The sequence below is a fragment of the Clupea harengus genome, chromosome 12, assembly GCF_900700415.2.
Source record: "Clupea harengus chromosome 12, Ch_v2.0.2, whole genome shotgun sequence".
Lineage (NCBI taxonomy): Eukaryota > Metazoa > Chordata > Actinopteri > Clupeiformes > Clupeidae > Clupea > Clupea harengus.
The window spans coordinates 7,287,988-7,312,987 of record NC_045163.1 but is presented as its reverse complement, the minus strand read 5'-3'; the positions used below and the strand labels follow the sequence as shown (position 1 = coordinate 7,312,987).

At 46.3% G+C, this 25,000-nt stretch overlaps 2 protein-coding genes across 2 annotated transcripts in view; one reads left to right on the top strand and one right to left on the bottom strand.

The window, feature by feature from the left end:
- ggt1b (gamma-glutamyltransferase 1b) overlaps window positions 1-6,125 on the bottom strand; it is a 15,063-nt gene extending 8,938 nt beyond the window's left edge. Inside the window, exons 1-4 of the mRNA XM_012814789.2 lie at window positions 5,737-6,125; window positions 2,077-2,247; window positions 1,398-1,528; window positions 1,100-1,189 (exon numbers count right to left, since the gene is read on the bottom strand). Coding sequence (XP_012670243.1) covers window positions 1,100-1,189; window positions 1,398-1,528; window positions 2,077-2,243 — 388 coding nt within the window. The 5' untranslated portion in view covers window positions 2,244-2,247; window positions 5,737-6,125. The remainder of the gene's footprint in view (window positions 1-1,099; window positions 1,190-1,397; window positions 1,529-2,076; window positions 2,248-5,736) is intronic.
- A 2,358-nt stretch (window positions 6,126-8,483) lies between these two features.
- Window positions 8,484-25,000, top strand: part of lrrc75bb (leucine rich repeat containing 75Bb) — a 37,211-nt gene continuing 20,694 nt past the window's right edge. The window contains exons 1-3 of the mRNA XM_031577913.2: window positions 8,484-9,379; window positions 16,071-16,199; window positions 20,123-20,235. Coding sequence (XP_031433773.1) covers window positions 9,086-9,379; window positions 16,071-16,199; window positions 20,123-20,235 — 536 coding nt within the window. The 5' untranslated portion in view covers window positions 8,484-9,085. The remainder of the gene's footprint in view (window positions 9,380-16,070; window positions 16,200-20,122; window positions 20,236-25,000) is intronic.

The window sequence follows — 25,000 nt, the reverse complement described above, 5'->3', positions numbered from 1 at the left end:
TAACACACAACACACTCTCACACAGGACACCTAACACACAACACACACTCTCACACAGGCCACCTAACACACAACACACTCTCACACAGGCCACCTAACACACAACACACTCTCACACAGGACACCTAACACACAACACACACTCTCACACAGGCCACCTAACACACAACACACTCTCACACAGGACACCTAACACACAACACACTCTCACACAGGACACCTAACACACAACACACACTCTCACACAGGCCACCTAACACACAACACACTCTCACACAGGACACCTAACACACAACACACACTCTCACACAGGCCACCTAACACACAACACACTCACACAGGAAAACTAACACACAACACACTCACACAGGACACCTTAAACACAACACACTCTCACACAGGACACCTAACACACAACACACACTCTCACACAGGACACCTAACACACAACACATACTCTCCGCCCACACTGTCATACATAGAAAAATTATTGATTTTAGGACACGGATGTGATCAACACATGTGTTGCGCTTGCCTGTTAGTACAAGAATGCAGAGTTTTTCCTTTTGTATTTATCATTAACTACGAGTGTTTATGATTGATCCATTCAGCCCCACTTTATGTTGTCTCGTAATTAGGGGCAGTTAGGACTCTGAATCTCATGCTGTCCTGACATGTGTCCTCACACGTGCCCAGCAGAAGTGCACAGGTGTGTCACACTTACTCAAATAAGCTCAAAGTACATATCCTTTGATCTGTGTTTCCTCAACACTACTGTAACAATGTGACTGCAGGGGAACAGTAAGTGATGGAGTGCCTACGCCCACAACACAAGTCCTTAAAGCGTGCAAGTCCATAAACACGCTCTCGGTGTTGTCCGTGAGTGTGACAGGTCATGTTGTGGAGTTGTTTGCTCAATTTTACAGACTTTTCTTTGAGGTTGACTGACTGCTCTGGCTGCCCTGAAGCACAGATAACTGACCTGGTCTGGCATCATCCCTCATTGTTCTTATCTCACGCCTCGCAAGGACGCCTCTCACCATAAGGTCACTCATTTCACCAATCATTGCTGCCACTGACGTAAGTGGTTAATGAGTACCTGTCCGTGAGAGGTCCGTGTTGTTACCAAACATGTCCCGCGATGCATTCGCCGGGGCTGTCTCCCGGGCGTTGATGGTCTCCACTTTTCCTGCAAGACGCAATTATGGGGTGAAGGTCAGGGGTGGGGGTGCAGGTCAGGGGGGGGGTTGTTGTTGGCAGGGAAAAGGAGCTTGGGGGGCAGTGTAAGTGTGCTATAACGTTAGTGTCTGTGTTAATGTGCCAGTGGTTGTGTGCCTGTTCCAGTGTTAATGTGCCACATGGAGTATGTGAGCATGTCCAGTGGTGGCGTGCCATACCTGTGCTGGCGCTGTAGATGGTGAGGAAAAGGCCCCCACCGATGCCCATGCTGTGGGCATTCATGAGGCCCACACACAGCAGCCCAGCGATGGCTGAGTCCACAGCTGAACCCCCCTTCTTTAGAATGTCCCTGTGCAGGATACACACACACACACAAACACACACACACAAACACACACACACACACACACACACACACACACACACACACACACACACACACACACACACACACATACAAACACACACACACACACAGTTTTTTTTTTGCATTTTACCTCTTACTTTTCTCCCCTGAAGAGAAAACACACACCCCATTGAACCCTCATTCTCCATCAAACCGTTTACGTATACGTGACAGACTTCTCGGTTAAACAAAATCATACCCGGACTCTACAGTACAGCAGCATGGACATCAGCATTACTAAGAGCTACAATACTGTGGGAAAGAATGAGCTTTGTAGATTGTATGAATTGTGTAAGGGTGGAGGACTATTACAGGGAGTTGAATTTATATATAAGTTTATGGGTGCACCAGGTTGCTTATTATAAAACATCACATGTTTCTATGCAACATTTACAAGCAGGTTGGTTATGTTCCATTTCTGTGTGTGTGTGTGTGTGTGTGTGTGTGTGTGTGTGTGTGTGTGTGTGTGTGTGTGTGTCTTACTCCCTTACCTGCCTATCTCAGAGCAGGGTCCAGCATCTGCGGCCACTGCAGCTCTGAAGTAGAGTTTCTCGTCTGGGTTCTTCCGCTTCCCCACCCCGAAGAACACCCCCACAAACGTCCCCACCGCCGCCACCAGCAGCACCATTAGCCCCGCCACTATGGACTTACGCACCATCTTACTGGGGGACAACACAGAGACACAGAGGACTTATGCACCATCTTACTGGGGGACAACACAGAGACACAGGGCACTTACGCACCATCTTACTGGGGGACAACACAGAGACACAGAGGACTTACTGAGAGAAAACATAGAGACAAGTCAAAAGTGGTGTCGTCTTTGTTGTAGATGCCCTTACAATTTTCTCAATCAGAAGTCAAAAGTTCAGATGTGTTGTTCTCAACGATTTTATTGTAGTATTTAAGCCACAATAAGAAGATGCCCCAAGGATGAATCTTTTTTTTTAATATATTTATTTGTGGGCTTTTTGCCTTTATTCAGTTAGGACAGTGAAGGTTTGGACAGGAAATGAGATGGAGAGAAGAGGTGGGGAGTGGGATCGGGAAATGACAACAGGTCGGATTTGACCGCGGGTAGGATTCGAACCCATGTCCCTGTGGGCCAATTCAAGCTTGTAAATGGTCGGGGCTACTGCTTGCGCCACAGTGCCCCCCACCTAGGATGAATCTTAACTTGTTATCTCATCTTATCTTGAATCTTATCTTATCACGCTCGCCTTTTTAAAAGTTACCTGTCACCTGCCACCTATCTTTTGTTTGGTTGACCCCTACAGCCAATTAGATCTAACCCCACTATCTGACCTGTTACCTGTATGGCACCACACCCATTTTCTAAGACATGCTCAGCTGAATACACCCCTTCCAATTCCAAAAAGGAGCGGTTGTCGCTGCAATCCCTTTCTAAATAAAAACCATTAATATCTCGTTAAGTTAATCTTTGTCCATCTTATACAAAAATATCCCTTCAGCGGACTCATACACATGACACGTGCACAGTGTGTCACTGAACACCATGCAGTGAAAGACAGAAGCTGGCTCTGGATGCGGCCCAGATGCGGCCCAGATGCGGCCCAGATCCATGCCAGGTGACACCATGCACGTTGGGTGTTATCTGTGCTGGCGACAGAAGTGTGTTCAGATAAGTGCAGAGTGGTAGGTACTCTCTGATCTCTCGCCGTTCACTGAGATAAGAAACTTCAGCTCGAAGCAAAATGAACTCAGAGGGAGGAAAACCACATTTGAATTCTTGACAGAGATAGCAGTAAGCAGGGGGAACACAGAGCTGAGATGCTGAACCAAGAACAAAGAGTCGTGTACATGACAAGTTCAACCTGATAAGCTTATCTGAAACCGTGACTGGCAGTCCACCGCTGAAGGTCTGGAATAGTAAATTCCTGTGTTGAGTGTCTGGTTCAGGCACACGTGATAAAAAATGACATGCATCCAAAGATCTTATGGGTAGCCATAGAAGATTATTTTGACATTTGATATTTGAGTATCTCCACTGCACAAGTACATGTTTGATCTCGCCACGTCAGAACTGGGCACCCTCCAAGCAGCTCCAAATTCAACCTAATTTCAAAAACTTTTCTGTGATGGCATTCTGTTGTAAGGCAGCTGTGAATCTCATGACTGCCCAATAAAACAGCGACATTCACCTGCTGATTACAACTAAACATTATAAAGAAAACTATAAAGAAGTTTGCCTCAACTTATCAGGACTTACCCTCTCAAGACTCAGGCAGACTCTGACTCCACACACCTCATACACAAACACAGCGCTTTAACCCCAAGGCTGGACAGAGAGATGTGTTTGTGCATTTTTGTGCAGGTATCAAAGCCTCATGTTCCCACGAGAGTGGTTCCAATTCCACACTCTCCACAGAGAAAGATAGACAGACTCTGAGATACAGAGTCAGAAGAGATGAATATGTTATATATATTTTCCCACAACCTTGCCATATCAGTGCCAGCAGAACCATAGTACCATAAATATTCAATTTTTAAATGAAACAGTGAAAAATAGGCAAAAATTGTCAAAAATACCCCACTGCGCCAACAGGTACCTGAACTTCCTGTACTGTGTGGCCTGGGTACTGTGTCAACCCTTCATGAAGAAATGTCTGCAGCGTGCGGAGAGCTTGATTTTTGAGCAGAGCTGATATTCTGGATGTCTCAGTCCATAGCCCCCCCTGCCCACACTCAGTCCCCACAGCACAGGAGACGCCCTTTATGTAGAGCTTTATGTAATCGCGTTCATTCTGAGACCAGCGCCTCTGCAATGAGAATGTGGTGCCGCTCTCTGCATCTCAGCTGTGTGTCTGTGTGATGTTACATTCGTGTTTGAGACCTTATCAAACACTCAAATGGAATCAGAGAGATGCCACTGCTGCTGGTACCAAAAATATCACTTTAACTTCAGTGTGTGTGTGAGAAAGAGGGAGGCAGAGAAAGAGATGTGTGTGTGTGTGTGTGTGTGTGTGTATTTGTGTGTGTGTGCGTGCAAGTGTGTCTAGGCATGAGAAAGACAGACAGAAAAGTGTGTGTTTGTGTGTGTGTGTGTCTATGTCTGTGTGCGAGTTGTAAGCCTAATGCGACACATTCCTCTGAGAAGCCTTTGGCGCCTGCCATTATGTGAGCCCCCAACCCCCCCATGAGAGATTTCTGCACTCATCAGACTCACACACTCACCATGCTCTGATCCACACACTCATCAGATCCACACACTCACTACACTCTGATCCACACACTCACCACGCTCTGATCCACACACTCACCAGATTCACACACTCATCAGATCCACACACTCACTAGACTCTGATCCACACACTCACCAGATTCACACACTCATCAGATCCACACACTCACTAGACTCTGATCCACACACTCATCAGATCCACACACTCATCAGATCCACACACTCATCAGATCCACACACTCATCAGATCCTGCAGGTTCTCCACAGCAGAACGCCTTACAACACGACAGACAGCTAATTCTGAAACGGATCTGGACCTGATCCTGTCCCTGATATACGGATTGCAACTACTTTAATTACTTTATCTAAGTAATGTAACTTATTACATTTGATTACTTTTTGGCAGATGAGAGGCGGTGCAAATTCAAAGAAGGGAACAAATCAAAAACAACGTACTGCCAAATGAATGGAGCCTGTCTAGATGGCGAAAGCACACAAAGCAACAGAATGAATGTTATATTGTACTTGTTACGTTTTTTACCAAAAATAATACATTAGGTTGTAACCCCTTTGTAATTACATTAACATTTTGATTGGAAACTTTTTTAATTTTGTAATTTAATTATGTTTTTGTAATTTTTGGAAACAGTAACCGTAACGGATTAAAATTACATGTATAACTCTATAACTAATATGAGTGATATGTACATGATATGTAACTAGTTCTTCCCCAGCCCTGCTGATATGGAACAGGCGTGACTCGAAGATGACCTTAGCCAGCACGTAAAACCAGGGATTGATCCCCTTCTTCCCAATCACCGGTGGGCAGCTTTACTGTAACATACTTTCTATCTCTGAAACACAATAATACTGACACCCACATGAGCAAACCCAGATGAAGTGAGTGTGTGCATGTGTGTGTGTTAGAGAGAGAAAATAGAGAACTTACCTTAATATGTCTGGCCTCTGTCTGCAGTAGCCTCTGTCCTCGCTGCACCTCCTGGTCGTTTGGCTGTTTAACCACCTCTCAGCACCTCAGCTGAGAGGCTCTCAATGTGTAACTATTACAACGCCATCAAACTTTAACCTTTCACCCTATCAAAGGGCTCAATTCTCCAGCTCTCTCTCGTTCTGCCAGGGAGGAGAGGTGGCGCAGGACGGGACGGGTGAGAGGGAGAGAGGGTGGGGTAGGGAGGTGCCTGCCTCACAGGGGTCTTGAGTGCAGAAAATCTCCAGAGGTACATACACACACACACACACACAGACACACACACACACACACACACACACGCACACACACACACACACACACACACAAACACACACACACACAAACACACACATACACACATCTCTGTTCTCTGTTATCTGCTCATACTTCTTGCCCTGTCTGAGGCATACAACCTCTGTGTTCATAAATGCATTACTTGCATAACTTATGGGGGAGGAAGAGAGGAGGGGAGGGAGAGTGTGTGTATGTTTGTGTGTTGGGGGGTGGGGTGGGGGGGGGATTAAAGATTAACCACACATAGTGTTTTTGGATCAAAGTGTTTGTTCACAAATCATGCGTGAGTTGCCAAAGTAACCAATGCGTCAGAATTTTCTTTCCGGAAAAAGTTCTAGAAGCAGATTGTGCGGGAACTGTCAGTGTATTTTACGGTTTTATCAGAATACAGGAGAAACAGGAGAAACAGGAGGAAACAGAAGGAACAGGAGAAAGTCCCACCCCTTTCCCCCCACACACACCTTAAGGCGTTTTAAGGCTTAAGCAGTTTTCAGGACCACAAGTGATTACAAGTAGACATCAAATAAAAAAACATGTACACATGGGTTCATTGGTTTGATCAATAGAAATCATTATTTGATTATCATAAAAGGAAACATGTATTTGTTGGGAAATTATAACTGTCGCAACTTGCCACACTATGCACTGGAAGGTGTCCATGTGTGTGAAACATCTAATGTGTGACACAAATGACACCATAAAGTGAGTTATCAGAATACAGGTGTAATGTGCCAGAGTGCTGTGGACTTCCTTGTGTAGGTAAGATGTGAGTTCGCCCCATAATCCTGTGCGTATGTGCTGTAAAACATGTTCATGTCTAATTTGATCATTTTAGAATGTATTCATGTTCCCTTTTTTCTGTTAATGTCAGCGTGTTATTTCTGTTAAGAAGTAGGAGTCAGTGTGTTATCTGTAATGCCCTGGTGTAGTTTCCCTTTGTTCACCATTGCCCACTGTGTTGTGTCTGTCCATATGATGAATATGATATGATATGACCCTTGACCTCCTGCCGTTGTGTTTCAGGTTGACAGAGTGTGCAATCGCCATACATGAGCATTTATGACTATAATTAACATTCAACAATAATTAAAGTGTAACTGCACCCTAAAATGTGTTTTCTTTTAGCTGTAAACTAAATTATATTACTGAACTGTGATGAAACATAATTTTATGGTTTGAAAATGGCTAAGCTCCTGGCTCTGTAAATGGAAACAAACAAAGAGGATCAGACCGAGCCATACAGGATTACAGCTAATCAATAACATTACTTCAGTTCAGCCGGGGTGTGTCTGATTGGCTGATGAACTCAAATATCAAAAACTTTATGCTAGGATGGAGGACTGCAGAGACACCTGGCTTGAGGACTGCAGGATCAAGGACTGTACCTTTAATACAAGTCTGTAGATTCCCCCCTCTTTCTCACTGAAGTGCATGAATGAGTCAGGGAAGCACACTGTAAAGGCCACAGTAGTAGTTCATCATCTACATAACCAAACAAAAATGTCATTCCGCATTTCTAGAGAATTTGAGTTGATGAGGTCGTTTTAAAAAGGCATGTCAGTGTTTGTTTTTATATGAACTGATAAATGTTTAGAGGTGTGGTTGGATGTGCTTTATTTGACATATGAAGTATGTACTAGCAAATCGGATTTAATACTGGCAGACTGTAAAGATGTTTGATGTTTGTCTCCATTGAGGAACCCCTTCAGGGCTTCCCTCAGAAGCCTTTCAGAAACACTTTATGGCTGATAGCTTCACACGCATGTTTTAGCTGTTAAAAACATACAATTACCCACAAATGCCATATCTGTTTGAGTTACAGTCTAGAAAGCAATGAGATGATTTCCCTCCGCTTTTCTCCATAATTCAGACAGGTATCTTGATTAGGCATATCAACAGCATATTTTCCGACTTGGACAATTTCAGACAAATGCATCATAAACTGTCACAAAAACATCATGAACCTAGTATTTTCCGGGACATTTGCTAGTCGATTGCATGTTTGTTCTTCCGGTACATTTTCGCCGTCCGTCTTCACTGTTCACTGAACATTGTGAGTCACAGCTGAAAGCGCTGATGTAATGATTGAGGTCGCTACGTCCACATTGACATTATAACAGGCGGATTCCCCGCCACGCTGAACTACTGTCTTGCTGGGAGGCAGTGTGCCGTAGGCTACTCTGCTGTGGACCAACCCATCCGAGGATGGGAGGGAGAAGAGGGAGGATTCCCGTTACTAAACATTCACTATGGTAAGACGTTTCGCTTTTCACTTGAGTATTTATTGATGCGAATACAGTCAGTACAGTCATAACAAACTGCTCTTTCCAAGCTGGAATAACTGTAAGCATGTGTCCGGCCCGCCCAAAAAGGGGAGGCGGACAACAACGTTAGTTTAAAAGAAACACAACATAACACAAACATAACAATAGCAAGAAAGAGTGTCTATGGTGTATGAATGTAGATATGTTGCCAGGGGATGTATGACAGCATGTCAAATGTAGTGGAATTTGTGTAAGTGTGGTAATTTTTTTTACAATGAAAAATTGAAATAAAATGATTAACTGGAAGATAGCTGTCTTACTTAGCGATATTAAAAGCTCATGAGAAAATGGGACGTTCTGATGTCTTGAAATTTAATAATGAACTAAAAGCTAAACCGACATTCCACAATGCACCACCGCCTGATTGGACAGCTAGTGAACGAGAGTCGTGCAGGCGAGCTTACCCGAAGAAACACTGGCACCAAGTCGCGGGGTAACAACAACAACAGCAGCAGCGTGCGCGCAACACAGAGAAAGAAACTGTAAACTAGTGGATTAACATGGAGCGCACTTGATTTTGAACTGCATGATGTACACGATGAACACGTAGTAAGAATGTGGATATCCAAGTAAAGTATCTTACAATTACAGGAACTTCACTGGGAACATGGACGTGTACTCTGAGACTTAGTGACAGTTTACATCAGCATCACACTGCTAAACAGCATTCAACGGAGGGTAATAAAAACATGGGCTCCAAGTTGACCAGGCAGAGTAGTCTGGACAGTCAAGCCAGTTTTTTCAAGAAGGGGCGCAAGCGCCACGCCAGCTCGGGGGATGCCGAGCGGAACGAGAGCCGAGGCGGCGGGGACTTTCTGTTCACATCCCTGATGCTGAAGTCGGAGAAGCTTCCGGGGATGCTGCGGAGAAACAGTAACGACAGCCCCTATGTGAGGAGGGTAACCTGGGTCCGGGACATTCAGAGGCTGCTACGGGAACAGAAGGTTAATCAGGCAGAGGATGTGCTGAAATTATTGAGAAAGGTAATTTAAACACCACAACGATCCCGCATAAACTCCCTAGATATTTCTCTTAATTCCCCACATGTTAGAGAAGTACTGTCATAGGTGTAATTATCGTGGAAATATGAGCTAGTTGCTATTGTCATGAAGTTCATTCTGGTTACAGGTTGCACTGTTACATCAGACTATTCCCATGAATTCTGTAGGCCTAGATTTTGAATCGTGCTGTCATTATTGGTGGATCAAATGTGAAGACAGAATCATCTTTTGCAGACACAAGAACATACATTTGCAAGTCTTAAATAAATAGTAATTAAATGATTATCTGTTTTTGAGGATAGATAGCCAGTCGAGATGCATTTGACATCATTTTTATAGCGGACTTGGAGACTTGTCTCGTGAGTATGGATTTGTGCTGATGGCTTGGTTGCATGAGACGGTGGCGGAAAGCCAGTCTCCCGGCCTAAACCCTCTAATTGGATTGGCATAAAGCTCCCAGCATATAGCTGGCAGCTGACAGACTCAGCCTGTGTTCAGAGAAAAGGCCAGACATTGGGAAGACTGTCCTAATCAGGGCACATAACATCCTACTCCTCTGGATGCTTTCTCTGCTGACATACCAGACCTGCCTTCTGAGGTATAGACAGAAGGGGGTTGGTCTGCTGTATGTCTGTGAGTTTGTCTGTCTGTGGGTTGGTCTGTTGTGTGTCTGTGGGTTTGTCTGCTGTCTTTCTGTGAGTTTGTCTGTTGTCTCTCTGTGGGTTGTCTGTGAGATGCCATGCTTTTAATGAAATCATTTAATCAGTCAAGTCACCAAATGTACTTCTGCAGTGTTGCTGTGTGCAGCTAATGCACCCTGTTACATCTAGATGGCTGCATCGTAATAATGCACAAATAATGTGATGCAGCAAGGAACTAGAGCACATTATTTATGAGTGACTGGAAGAAAGACATCTTTTCCTACCACACTTACATCCACAGACCCCCCCCCCACACACACACACACATACACATACACATGTGCAGACACACACACAGACACATACATATGCATAAACATACTGTATGCACATGCACTCACAAACACCCTCTCTTTCTCCCTCACACACACATGCATGTGCACAGGCAAACGTACCTCCTGTTATGCCGTTAACACTTCATCTGTACGTCAGCACCATTCATCATGCTCGGGGCATGACACATTAGCCCTTATGGGGAATCTATCTTGTCTATGTAGCAGGGTTCCCTGAAAGCAGCTGAGTCAGCAGCCATTATACGGACACACACTATGCCCAGTATTGTGACTGGGATTGCATTTGCACAGTGTACCAGGATTGTGAGTGGGATGGGTTTGCAGACTCAGTATATCAGTACTGTTAGTGTGGATGCATATTCAGACACACTATACCCAGTACTGTGAGTGGGACTACATTTACCAGAACTGTGAGTGGGACTACATTTGCACAGTGTACCAGTATTGTGAGTGGGACTGAATTTGCACATGCATGGCCTTTATCCACTAAAGATTAGGGCCAGCCCAAGGCTTTTCCTTGGGCTTCAGCACAGGTGAATAGCCTCGGCCTTCTGTTACCATTGGGAGTTGTCAATCAACGCTAGAAACTTCTAAATAGTGCTAAGCAATGGTCACGCGAGTACATGTAACATGTCATGAAATTACATGTCATGACAGATTTTTTATTTATCTGTAGGTCGTTTTTCTTTACAAATACAAGATAAGTCTTTTCCGTTGCTCTGCAACCTAACCTAATGATGCCTATCTGTAAAAATTCTCAAATTTTATTGTTGCATTTGTCTCCATTCCAAAAGTCCCTAGTTTAGCCCCGATTTGGCCCTGCCCCACACCAGGACCGAGCTCAGGCCGTTTGGGCCATGGCCCCAGTTCAGCCTCAGACATGGAGACAAAAAAAGTCAGAGGTTTTTCCCCAAACACCGGGGCTTTACCCCATAGTGGAAACCAACTCCAGCAGCAACAGTATACCAGTATTGTTAGTGGGGTGGGTGTGCAGACTCAGTATACCAGTAGTACTGTAAGTAGGAATACATATGCACAGTGTACCAGTAATGGCAGTGTGTGTGTGGACAGGAGCGCTGATCGTATCAGGAAAAGCACTTTTTATTATGCATTCAGGATTCCTCTTCTTAATCTCCCACTGTACCCACACTCCCAGAGCACTGGTGGGAAGGAGGAGTTTGACGGCGATAGTGAGTGAGCCTTCAGGCCTTATGTGGGATTTCAGACCCTTTACCTGCTCTCTACTGATCCCGTGGAAAAGGTTCGCTCTGCTGCCAGAACCAGGCCACTGGCCACGACTGTCTGAGATAAAATTTGCACAAGGAAGTGTGATTTGACTAAGAGAAGGCCCTGATGTGAGATGCTGACTGCCTCCTCTTATTAAAACAGTAGTGTGTGTGAGCGTCTGCTGCATGTATACTCCATCAGGTTGTATTGAGAGTACAGAGACAGAGCAGATGGTTAGTTTCAGCGAATGCCGAACATCCTCTAAGCATCAGAGAAGCAGAGCGGGATGAGCCGCAGTTTGAGTTGAGTACACCGTGAGATGAACCAGGTGTGTTTGGTTGAGCGACAAGCGAAAGGTCACTTTGATTTGCATTTTGTTGAGAAGGCTGTGCCGTAATCTCTAGATTCCCATGATCAGAGACAGCACAGCCAGCATGTGCGGAGAAACTGGATGAAAGTCCTGTTTGCAGTGCTGTCGAAGGGAGGGGAATGGATTAGTGTCTGGATCGGGAGTCTGCTCTGTGTGAATTATTCAAAGCGATTGGATAACATGTCCTTCTGTGAGAGGTGAAGTGGTCTATGTTGTGCATTATATCTCTCTGAGGGATGGTATGTAAGCATACCCCAGCTCTGTTGCGTGGCGTGGGGGCAGGGTGGTGTAGGATCTCTGGGAGCTCACAGTGAGGGATTCCTGTGAGTGCTGTCTTCAGCTGAGTTGGCTTTGCATCGCATCGCATGTCAGTTGCACAGCTCCCTAAACACGGAGGCTGTGTTCGTCTCCCGCCTATCTTAGAATAGCTTTCGCTGGATGGTTATGTAAAAGGGCAAAGTGTGTGTGGTGTTAGTGTTTTTTTTTGCTTTGAGCTGCAAAGGCTCTTCTCGGGAAATGAAGGGATGGAGTTAAGTCACCTGGAGTTCCTGAAGTTGTGTGTGTGTGTTTGTGTGGGGGGGGGGGGCAACAGAGTAACCACTGGACATCTTACTCTCTCCCTTTCTCTCTCACTCTCTCTATTTCTCTCTCTCTCGTGCCTCAAGTCTTCCTCAGGCTTAATGAAGTTCATTAATTCTGAGGCTGTTTTGTCTGGTAACCAGCAGCACCGCAGGCAGGAGTTAAGCCTCTGTGAGGAACTCGGTGTTCGCAGCACCCAGGGCGCTGACAACTGAGATGACATGAAACCGCTTCCCAACATCTACACTAATAAGGATTTCAGTCGCCTCATCTGCATCTCAACAGCACGCCCTGCCAGAAGGCTGCCCTGTCATGTAGGTTTAATGTCTGAAGGTGTGGAGGCAGGTTTAATGGTGTAGTCCGCGATTTTAAACCAAAATTTTGTTTTTATCAAATTCAGTTAATTGCTCCGCGGGGTCCACTAGCTGTCGGTTCTGTGTGCGCTCAAAAAAAACCTGGGTCTTCCTAAACAGTCCTGTCTCTGTAAAGGGGAGACAAACAAAGTGGCTCGCACCAATCAACACGGTGCTTCAGGAACATGGAGCCAAGGGGTGTAATTTGGCTGTTGACCTCAAATATCAACAATCCTCTGCTAGAATTGCAGTCTATACCTTTAACATCTGCAGCTGTAGCCCCAGGTTTCTAATGTGTGAAACAGCTGTAGCCCCAGGTTTCTAATGTGTGAAACAGCTGTAGCCCCAGGTTTCTAATGTGTAAAACAGCTGTAGCACCAAGTTTAAGGTCTGAAGCTCAGGTCTGACCTGGAGTTACCTTGACTACTGGAGTGCCAATCTCACGACCCTCATGAACCCTCTGGAGGCTGGGTTTAATATCAGAGGCCGTAGCACCGAGTTTAGCATGTCAAGTATTCCAGGAGTTTGTGACACTTTTGTAGTAGCAGGTTTACCATCTGAGGCGCTGTGTGGAGGCTGATGAAGTCTTCTGTGTCATTGATGTGCAGAGACCCCCCCCCCCCCCAAAAAAAGTTTCAGCGTTCAGAGGAGAGATGAAAGTGAAGGTGGGGGACTGATCTTTTGTGTCGAAGCATTTTTTTTGTCGTTCGTGTTCAAAGTAATACATTTTGGAACATGAAAATCTCCCCTTCATCCCACAACGTAATCCTCAGATCTGTCTCACTCACTCACTCTCATTCTCATTCTCTCTCTCTTTCTCTCATTGTTTCTCTCTCTCTCTCTCTCTTTTCCCCCTCTGTCTTTCTCCCCTCCCATTCATCTAATTAAATGAGTGCTTTCTAAAGGATTATGACTTTGTCATTTCACATCCATCAAACAGATAAGACAGAAAACAATCCTGCACTCTTATAAATAAGCTTGCATCCTCTTTTGGTAATGCCCATTGCTTCATATACTGTATTGGTCATTCTTTGCACAGTGTCTGACATGTGCACTGTGCATCTGAGAGGGTATATGAATGGGTAAACTTTTGAGGGTTATGGCTTCAATTGTGATTTTTGTGTGCTTCACTAAGTATTTATTCAGTGTGTATGCATCTGATGAAGACACTGATAGTACAAGCACCTGTGTGTGTGTGTGTGTGTCTGTGTGTGTGTGTGTGTGTGGTGCTATATAAGAGAAATCAATCAGCATCTGAAAAGGTTATGTAATCCATCAGGGCTCCTCTGTGTGGTTTAGGGGCTGGCAGGCTGCCTGTGATGGATTCTTGGTCTGGGCAGAGAGAAGGGAAGGCCGGCAGTGCCAATGTGTCGGGGAATCCCGGAGCGCGGGCATGATAAATCAGTCTCCAGCCAGCCTGCCCGCCTGCCCGCCCGAGCAGAAAGTGCTGATGGGAGTTTTCCTGTGAAGTCGGAGGCAGTAGCAGAAAGGCTCTGACCCTGACCCCTGACCCCTCCAGCCCACCCTGGAACATGAATCCCACACCAATCTGCCAGATCAGCACCAGTTCCAGGCAGGTTCCGAGCCAGTTCCAGGCTAGAGCCAGGATTTGGGCCAAACCCATTCTAGAGCGATCTAGAGTTTTTTTTAGAGCAAGTGTTTCTCTGGGATGGCCCTGTATGACCCTCCCTCATAGCGCTGTGAGCTTACCCAGCAGCCTGCAGCCATGCAGCAGCCCAGGCCTGGCCTGAAAGAGGAATTAAAACACAAAAACAATTAAGAAGATTCAATCTATTCCCCATCGTGGAGCCTTTTCTGTTCTCCCATAAATTCCTTCCTGTTTTTGACAGTAAGCTCTCGCTTTCAGGCTGCCTACTGACTGTCAGTGTGTGTTCCCAGACCAGCCACACGTGTGTGTTCCGACTGTCAACATCAGCTTTAGGCATTGTGTGTGTGTGTGTTTGGTTTGCATTTGCTTGTGTGTATGTGCCTGTGTGTGTGTGTGACAGGGGTGTGTGTGTGTGTGGGTGTGTGTGTGTGTGTGTGTGTGTGTGTGTGTGTGTGTGTGTGTGTGTGTGTGTGTGTATGTTTAAAGCCATTTGATGTGTCTGGCAGCCTTGTCTGAAACACGGGCGGATGCTGATCCGGCCTGCTGCTTCCCCGCTCGCACCCTGACAGCGTTTCACCTGCAGCCACGGCTCCCTCTGCCTTCCTGCATGTGCTCTGTCACTACAAATAGCTCACGCCAGCGGATCAGACAAGAAACCCCATCCTCTGGGGGATCTTTCATTCACTCTCTCTCTCCCGCTCTCTATCTTTCCCTCTCTCACTCTCTATCTCTATCTCTCTCTCTCACTGTCTCACTCTCTGTATCTCTCCCTCTCGCTCTCTCTATCTCTCTCTCACTCTCTCTCTCATTCTCCCTCTCTCGCTCTCTCTATCTCTCCCTCTCTCACTCTCTCTCTCTATCTCTCTCTATCACTGTCTCGCTCTCTCTATCTCTCCCTCTCTCACTCTCGCTCTCTCTATCTCTCTCTCTCACTCTCTCTCTCTCGCTCTCTCTATCTCTCTCACTCTCTCTCTCCCCTGTTTTATTTAACTGGTTGGCACATCCAGCTTGCCTGCCTCGCCTTTTGCTATCTGTGGGCGGAAGCAAAAGAAGAAGAACAAAACCGAGAAGAAAAGGATGGGATTCAGAAGCGGAGACGGAACAGAGATCTTAGCAGCCTAAGCCCAGCTAATAAGCTGCATGGCTTTCAACTTTGTCTGCCCACATATGGAGCTAAGGGGGTCCTGGGCTGTGGCGCTATCTCTGAGAATGTGAACTAAGCCGCTTCACTGGCTTCTAAGTTTAGTTATTGTCCTCATTAATGCTGATAGTACACATGCCCCTTCATTATTACGTCCAATTGTTCCCAAAGTCCATGAAGGCAGAGCTTATGAGGTGAAACTTGCCACTCTATATATTAAGTCTGTGACTAATTTGAGCTGATTAAAGTATCAATCTGGGTGACAGTATTTAATGTGTCGAATCTTACAGAGGAACATTTGTCAGTCTCATTCTTTCTGTTTTTTTTTCTCTCTTTGTGTTTGTCTGTCTCTCTCTATCTCTCTCTGTCTTTCTGTCTGTCTCTCTCTCTGTCTCCCTAGGATTTGGGACTGGAGGGCACGTCTCTCAATGACATTTTGTATAAGAACGCTGCCTTCCTTAACCTGGTGGATCCTATCTCCCATGAGCTCCTCCTAAGCTTGGCACGGGACATGCATTGTCCAAAAAGGGTAAGTCAGCCAATGCTACTCACATGATACAATAGACATCAGACTAACTCCCCTTCCCTCACCCCCTTCGACAGAACTGCAGTAGGCTACCCTCTCTCCCTCAGCCAACCGAACAAAACTATAGTAGACTAAAGCAAACCGTACCAGAACTACCAGTATGGTAGACTACTCCATGTCCCCTCTCTCCCTTCTCCAGAACTGTACTGCCAACTAAAACGTACTGCCAGAACTTCTGCAGAATGTCCCCTCTACTTTCGCCAACCCTGACAGAATTGCAGGGGAGAGCACAGGAAGAGGGGGAATGTTATCCCTGGCTATCCCACTCTCTCCTCTCTGCTGTGGGTGCAGAGTGAAGTCACAGATGTCTGCTGGTTTTGAGGGCAAGTGAAACTGGACCCGCCCCCCCTCCGTTTCAGTAGAGGTCCCTTAGCTGGGTGAAATATGAAGAGGCCTCTGTGGTGCCTGACTTAGCGCTGGCTCCTGAGGTAGTCGGTTCAGCGCTGGCTCCTGAGGTAGTCGGTTCAGCACTGGCTCCTGAGGTAGTCGGTTCAGCACTGGCTCCTGAGGTAGTCGTTTCAGCATTGACTCCTGAGGTAGTCGGTTCAGCATTGACTCCTGAGGTAGTCGGTTCAGCATTGACTCCTGAGGTAGTCGGTTCAGCACTGGCTCCTGAGGTAGTCGGTTCAGCACTGGCTCCTGAGGTAGTCGGTTCAGCATTGATTCCTGAGGTAGTCGGTTCAGCATTGATTCCTGAGGTAGTCGGTTCAGCATTGACTCCTGAGGTAGTCGGTTCAGCATTGATTCCTGAGGTATGTTCAGCCATGTTCAACCCGTGTTTTGGTGACGTGGTTGATTACGTTACTGTTGATCCTCTGTCCATCATCGTATAAAGCCAGCCTTAACAATTTGATTGGTCAGACCATTTCTGTTCGCAGATAATTTCTCCCTAATGGAGCGACACCAGACCGAACTTCCCGACTTCAAATGTTGTGGGCGGGGCTAAGTTCGGTCTGGTATCCAGGCTAGAGGTAGTCGGTCCAGCATTGATTCCTGAGGTAGTCGGTTCAGCATTGATTCCTGAGGTAGTCGGTTCAGCATTGATTCCTGAGGTAGTCGGTTCAGCACTGGCTCCTGAGGTAGTCGGTTCAGCATTGACTCCTGAGGCCGTCTGGATAGCCATCCAGTTTGCTGTGTTTCCCTCGGCCTTAAAGAGTCGCCAGCAGCACACAAAGGCTCACAGCTCCACTGTGAGTCACACATCTATGACCCCACCACTGCCTCCAACAGCATGCCTGCCCGGCTGTCTCCTTGTGTATTGCATATGCGATGTGTGTACAAAGCCAGTGAGTAAATTCATTTTGAGGGAAGTGGCAGACTCATTGGCCAGCGATACGGATGACCTTTCCTGTGCCACAGAATAGGAAATAGCAAAACTTGCCTTATCATCCTCCCCCACTGCATTCATAACGAGCAACTAATTAGTCATGTATGCTCAGAGCAGTCAGGTCCATCCCATAATAACACAAGCTTCAAACGGATGGTGCTTTCTGTGGTTATTATTCCACAGTTAGGTTCTGGGTGGATAATGTATAGGGATTACCCACAAGGATTTCACAGTATCAAATCCCCATGTCTGCCCGCTGAGGAAAGAACTGGAAAGTGTCAGGGAGCTTACTGCTGGGGGAAGCCTTGTTTGAGTGGAGCCTGCAGAAAGCCCCCAAAGCCATACAGAATCAGAGTCATCCCCCCACCCCCATCGCACATCACAGTGAAAAGAAGCCCTACATAGCTGCTGATCGTAGAACAGATAAGAAGCAGATGTGGGCCGGAACCATTAGATAGGTCTCCTCAGTTGGAGCAGGACTCCCACTTGAAGAATGAAATGCAGTGCTTTGCAGACACTTTGCAAATCCCCTTGGTAGTCACATTAATCTTAGACAACAGGCTGGGGTATGTTGATGGGGGAGCCCTCTGGTGAAGAATCTCAGCTGACACGTTTGGCACTCGTACAGTGTCAACAGGGAAGGGAATTTAGTGAGAGGAGATTGCTAGCACCTTAGAAAATGGAGTTTGCTAGTGTCTGAACAAGAGAAAGGGGCTATTGTCTAAACAAGAGAAGGTGGTTGGTTCCCTAACGTCTGAACAAGAACAGGTGGCTGGTTCCGTAACGTCTGAACAAGAGAATGTTGCCAATGCCTGAGCAAGAGTAGGTAACAAAGGTTTGGTCTCAGGTAACATGAGTACCGCTGCTAATGCTCCGGCTCTCCTCTCTCTGAGGAGGGACTCCTCCATCTCTCTCTCTCTCTCTCTCTCTCTCTCTCTGTCTCTCTCTCTGTCTCTCTCTCTGTCTGCAAACTGCAAAGCAAGCAAATGGCCTTCCAGCAACCCTGCCAGGACTACCAATCGAATGCCTGCACCGCTAATTAGCTAGCTGCTATATTGCATAATGAGAACAAAGGCTAGAAGATAGTGCTCGAGGAAACAATGGCTTAATTTGTTAGTATAATGCAGATAAATGTTCTGTAGACTTTTATAACATGTCTGTCTTTGAAGCACCACAAGGGCGTGAAAGCACAGCTCCTGCAGGAGTCGTTCAGAGGCAGAATGTATATATACTGAGCTCTATGATGTACAGAGCAGTGTGTTTCCCAGTGCAGTTAGCAGAAAGGCAGTGGATTCCTGGAAGCCTTTATGTAACACCCAGCCTGTCATGTTCTCTCTGTGTCTGTATGTATGTGCTGAATGGTAAAGCAGAGATCCTCTGTTCTAGACGGGGGGTGGGGTGGGGGGGGGGGGGCAGGGTGAGAGGGGGCGTTTGAAGCTCCGGGGGACAGTGGGCTGGAATGGTTAATCGCTCTGAGTGATTGTCCACAGCTTCATCTTTTCCTTTTTCCTTTTCTTTCTTTTTCTTTTTCTTTTTCTCTTTCTCTTTCTCTTTCTCTTTCTCTCTCTCTCTCTCTCTCTCTCTCTCTCTTTCTCTCCCTTGCTCACTGTGCATTGCCCAGGCAGTGTTTGTTGTGCAGTAACTTTAATTAGGTTTTCTCTGCTCTGTTTGTCCCAATCCTGTTAGAGATACTGACGGAGAAAGAGAGGCTGAAGGGTGTTCTCCATGCTCCATGCTCTGCAGGCGACTCTGGTGTGGTGGGAGAGACCAGAGGAGCCTTGGATACTGAACAGCATAGTGCAGCGTTTGTTTTTCGGGTGGCATAAACGGCAGAGATTAGGCAGCTTTCAAGCTTTCACCTCTTCTCCTTTTGCCTCTGTGAGGCCAGGAATAAAAATAGTATTCGTGACTGGAGCCAGGCAGACTGAGTTGTCTTTTACACAGAGGTGTTGTGCTGTGCCTACTGTCCTTGAGCTGCGATGAACATAATTACAATTACATAATTACAAACTTTTGATTTCCTGATTCGTGAAAAACATTGGTTCCCGTGCATCAAGTGCCCTTGCAAGCTGTACTGGCGAACATGTAGAGTGAAATGTTCATAGTTGCGGATAAACATTAGTAGTGTCACAGTGTTTTTTAGTATTAGAGTTAAGGGTAACTCTGAAGTAGAGAGAAAGAGAACACTTGGACTCATTTGAGGTTTTAGAAAGGAGATGAGAAGAGACACAAGGGCCTGGGGCAGGAATGTCTGATATCAGTGCCAGTCTGAGCACCGCCTGAAGTCTGAGGCTCACATCCAGAAACACACACACTCGTGTTCAGAAGTACCCAAACCAGACTCACATTTCAGAAATCGTGTTCAAAAATACAAGCCCTCTCAAGCTGATCTGTTTTTGGAAACTGGCCTCTTGGAATAAGACATTTATTGGTGTGTATCTTTCTGTGTTTGTGAGTGTGGGTGTGGGTGTGTGTGTGTGTGTGTGTGTGTGTGTATGCGTGTGTGTGTTTTCGTGCATGTGTGTGTGTCTGTGCGCAGGAGGCAGACGCCGTGAAGTCCTCTGATAAAATCTGCAAACAGCTCATCTACCACCTGACCCCTCACTCGAAGTGGATGCGACAGAGCGTGCCCAAAAGGAAGACCCAGGCCTGGTGAGTCTCCCCAGATTTCCATCTGTCACTGGCACCATCACTCACTGGCCAAGGGCAGCCAAACACACACATGCACACACATGCACATACACACACATGCACGCATGCATGCATGCACACACATGCACACATGCCCACACACACATATGTATGCATGCACATACACACACACACACACATGCACACACACATACTGTACACAACCCACATCCCACAAACCCAGTATCTACTGTACATCACTCATTCAAACAAACAGAGCCACACTTCCTTGTCCTCAGTGTTAAGTTCATTTTCTATGTTAGAGATGTATGTACTCAGGCCCGGGGTGGGTAATCGGGAGAATCGGGAGAGTTCCCGGTGGGCCGCTTCACTTCTGGGCCGGTCGAGAATTTTATTTTTTGACATTTGTCACGTTAGTCCATCTTCTCTTAAAGTAGGGTACACACGTTCCGCATTCTGACACCGCAGCCTCTGCATGGGTTGTACCATGCGAGGGAGTTCTCCCCTCCCAAATAGAGTTGGTTGGGTCCATAGTCCGTCTTTTCCAAAAAGTTCTCTCAGACTACCGATAGCTGGGCCGGCCCTACCCCAACGATATACGTCAGAGAGGATGGAAGGGAGGAAGAGGGGCTGAAAAAGCCAGGTTGAAAAGCTTACCGATTTATTTTCAAGAGGACAAACACAAGTGGCAACTGGTAAAGAGAGACATAGGCCTAATGATTAGCAACGTAACTATTAGGCTAACGTTGTAGCGTTGGTTAATATCGTTGTAGCGTTGTCAACCTATTCGCAAGCAAAATATTACCAGAGATGGCGCTTGAAAGCAGGACCTGTTCCTCCTGCAAAACTGTGCCATTTGTGTCCATTTAATAGCTACTCTCACAGTACAACCTCCTCACAGATACTTATCATGTCATTGGGTTAGCATATAAGTTTCTGTTGACTTTGTCCATCACACAGGTTGCATGTGAGAGAAGCTTCTCAACCTTAACATTTGTGAAGAATAGGCTACAAAGCTCATTGAGTCAGGACCATTTGGAGGCTTCCATGTTAATGTGCACAGAGAAGGAAATCCTCATGTCTATAAGCAACGACACAGTTATTATAGATAAAGTGGCTGAAACCAGTGCACTGCTTAGGCGGTTACGGATGCTGTAGATGCTGTTGGTGCTATTCGCAATGTAACTTCTGTACTGTGAGTTGAACTGTAAACATTAGTTCAATATGCCTCTTTGTTAACAAACAAACAAGGCTGACTGCTGTCAGTTTTTTATTGCACAAACGACTCACTGCAACACACACGTGTTATATATATATGTAGGCGACACAGGACACACACACACACACACGCAGGCCTGAGGTCGCCGTGAATTCAACTTCTGCCTTTAACCCATCCCGGATCGTCCCTCCTCCAGGATCCTCCAGGAGCAGTGGGCAGCTTCTCAGCGCCCGGGGACCAATCGAACCGTCCGTCTCGGTCAGGGACGGACAGGAGTGTTCTGTTCTTTTTTTGCATGTTTTTCTGTTGGGGTTCTTAGTGGAAGAAACCCCTTGTGAACACAGGGAGAACATGCAAACTCCACACAGAAAGGCCCGGGAGATAGCCCACCTGAGCACTGAAGGTCTGGGGAGGACCTGCCCCCCAGAGCCAACAGCGCCCCATGTGGGAATCGAACCCTTGACCTTCTTGCTGTGAGGCGGCAGTGCAAGCACTTGAGCCACCGTGGGATACGTTTCAAATGCTTTATTTATTTATTTATTTCTGCTTTTGTTAATTTATCAACCTATCCTTGTGGAATAGTGGAATATTTTTTGTTAACTTCTCAGCTTAAGTGGATTATTATTTAACCTTTACATTATTTGTTGAACCATGGTATTAATAAAGAGAAAACTACAGGATAGTAAGAGCTGAACTGTTGCTTCATTTATCCAATTACCACTACCATGGAAAAAGTGGGCCGGTCTTGGGCCTGAAATTCCCGGGCTGAAAAGTGGCCCCACTCCGGCCCTGTATGTACTGGACTGCTAGTGAGAATCATTGACATGCCAGCTGTGTGAACAGTGACTAACACACACACACACACACACACACACACACACACACACACACTGAAACACACAGAAGATCAGTGGAGTGACATGCTAGCATAAGTATACCAGAGAAGCGGGTAGGTGGGGTGTAAGCAACAACAGCAGCAGAGTGTGAGAGTGTGAGAGTGTGAGAGAGTGTGTGTGTGTGTGTGTGTGTGTGTGTGTGTGTGTGTGTGTGTGTGAGTGAGTCAGTGCAAATTGTGTGGCCAGGTCTTAAAGGCATTTGACACCTGCAGGTAATCATAAGTGATTGCAGGTAGGACCCAAGGTACCTGAAACAAACAAACAAGCAATAGCACAGAGAAGCAAATACCAGGCTTGTAACACCCCCACCCTTCAAACCCCAAAAGAATGGAAACCATATCCCCATGTTAAAATACACTCACATTGCTGGTTGGAGCCTCTCATACTGTTAATAGACACAAGGCGATTATGATCTGTATGAACCAGAAGCGGTTCAGCTGAAACACCCCATGAATATCATCCAGCACAGGTGAGACCCAGGGTACCTGAAAGAGAGGCAAACAAACAAAAGCACAAAGCAACAAATACCAGGCCTGTAACACTAACATAAACACACACTCTCGCGTGCACATACACACACACAGACGAGACGATCATTGGAGTGACATAAGATCAATGAATTAATAGCCGTGTGAGCAGTAGCTAATACACACACACACACACACACAAATAAGATCAGTGGAGTGACGGGCTAGTCGTGTTTGTAGTAACTAGCACACACACACACACACACACACACACACACACACACACACACACACACACACACACACACACACACACACACACACACACACACACACACACACACACACACACACACACACACACACACACACAAGATCAGTGGAGTGACGTGCTAGCCGTGTGAGCAGGAGCGCTGCAGGGATTAGGCCTGTAAGATGCTTAGCTTCACATGTGAGGATTGGAGACACTGGCTAATTACGCTGCAGCCATTAAGACCTCTGCACTGTTGTCTTACCGTGCTGCGCCGCGCTGCGCTGTGCTGCTCCACACACACCACACAGGGCTCTGAGGCGGATGTCGGGGAGGAGCAGGCCTGTCCGTCTTTGTTTGCCTCTAATGGTATTACAGCTGCTAACGCACAGATACACTCTCACTAAAGCACGGGTGGCTAGTTTGGTTGTGGGTGTTGTTATGTAGCGAGAGTAAACAAAGATGCAGACGCATTTATCAAAGGCAGTGCATGTTATTCTTGGTGAAATTGGTGTCCAAATGAGATTCATTTGAAAGCTTGTGAATAGCATGCTACCCCTCTCTGTTTTCAAAGGTCAGCCAAGTTTGTCTTTCTTATGGTTTAGGTCTGTGGTAGATTTGGTGTGATCTGTGGGTTATCGTTGTGTTTGCAGGCAGGTGCAGAGTGTGAGTGTGAGTGTGTGTGTGTGTGTGTGTGTGTGTGTGTGTGTGTGTGTGTGTGTGTGTGTGTGTGTGTATGTGTGAGAGAGAGCCATTATGTCCAGAAGTTCCTTATAATGATCTGGAGGAGTTCTCCTGTTCCCAGAGCAATTAGCCCAGTTAGTGAGGTTCTGACAGCCCACATTTACCACTGTGGCTCGTCCTGTCATCACTAAACGATTTTGGATCACCACTAAACAACAGCAACAATCTAGCAGCCAAACAACAACACCACCCTTCTCACCTTCTCAGTTATACCAGTGAGTCAACACCTCTTTCTCACGCTCTCCCTATCTGCTTCCATCTCTTTATCTTTCTTTCTTTCTTCCACCAAAGCTTAAGCAGAAAAACAATCTTTTCCATCGCATTGATTTTTTTTCTCGCGCTTTCACCGCGCCTCCCAGAGGATTGTTCAGCAGGACCTTTATTTCTGCAGATGTCCGCTTCGTTTATACAGTGGCTGTGCTGGCGGTGAGGTTGTTGCTGTCACGGGCAAGACGGTGCAGCGTGGAGCTGAAGGAACATCCTGAGCGGACATGCTCTTGCACCCCCTACCCCCCCACCCCCCACCCCACACACACACACATACACACACACACACACACACCACTCATTAAAATCCTACGTCTTCCCCGTGAAGCCCCTCTGAACGAGCCCACAAGTATAAAGATGAAAGTAGACCTGGATGCAGATGATAAATGAGGTAGCCATTTTGCCCAAGAGAGCGCAAGTAGACAGCACTGGCAAAGGTTATGTTTTCATGACTCTTGTGAAAGGAATGTGCTATTACTATGAAGCAGCCTTAACCCTCACATGACGTCATTCAGAGCAGGAGTGAATGATCAAAGCATGAGTGGTGTGCATCTGCATGAACTGGAATCATGAAGAGACCTGACCCAGTCTCACCAACATAGCAGAGTCGTGTTTCATTAACGCCGTATCAGCCACTCCACTTTAATATCATGCAGACGTAGATCCCTGATGCGTTGGCGAGACAGAGGGAGAGAGAGCGAGAAAGGGGAGCGTAATGTTTTTTTAATCTGGATTGGATTTTAAATTAATCACCCACGTATTCTTTATTGCCCTCAAATTGCTCCTGCAGCACATCGTAGAAAAGATTGCTTCTGCACGCAGCTGTTATTTTATTACCTTCTCTCTCTCTTTCACTCTCTCTTTCATACTCTCTCTTTCCCTCTATTGCATTGTCACTGTCTTTCTTCTCCTTTGCCTTTAG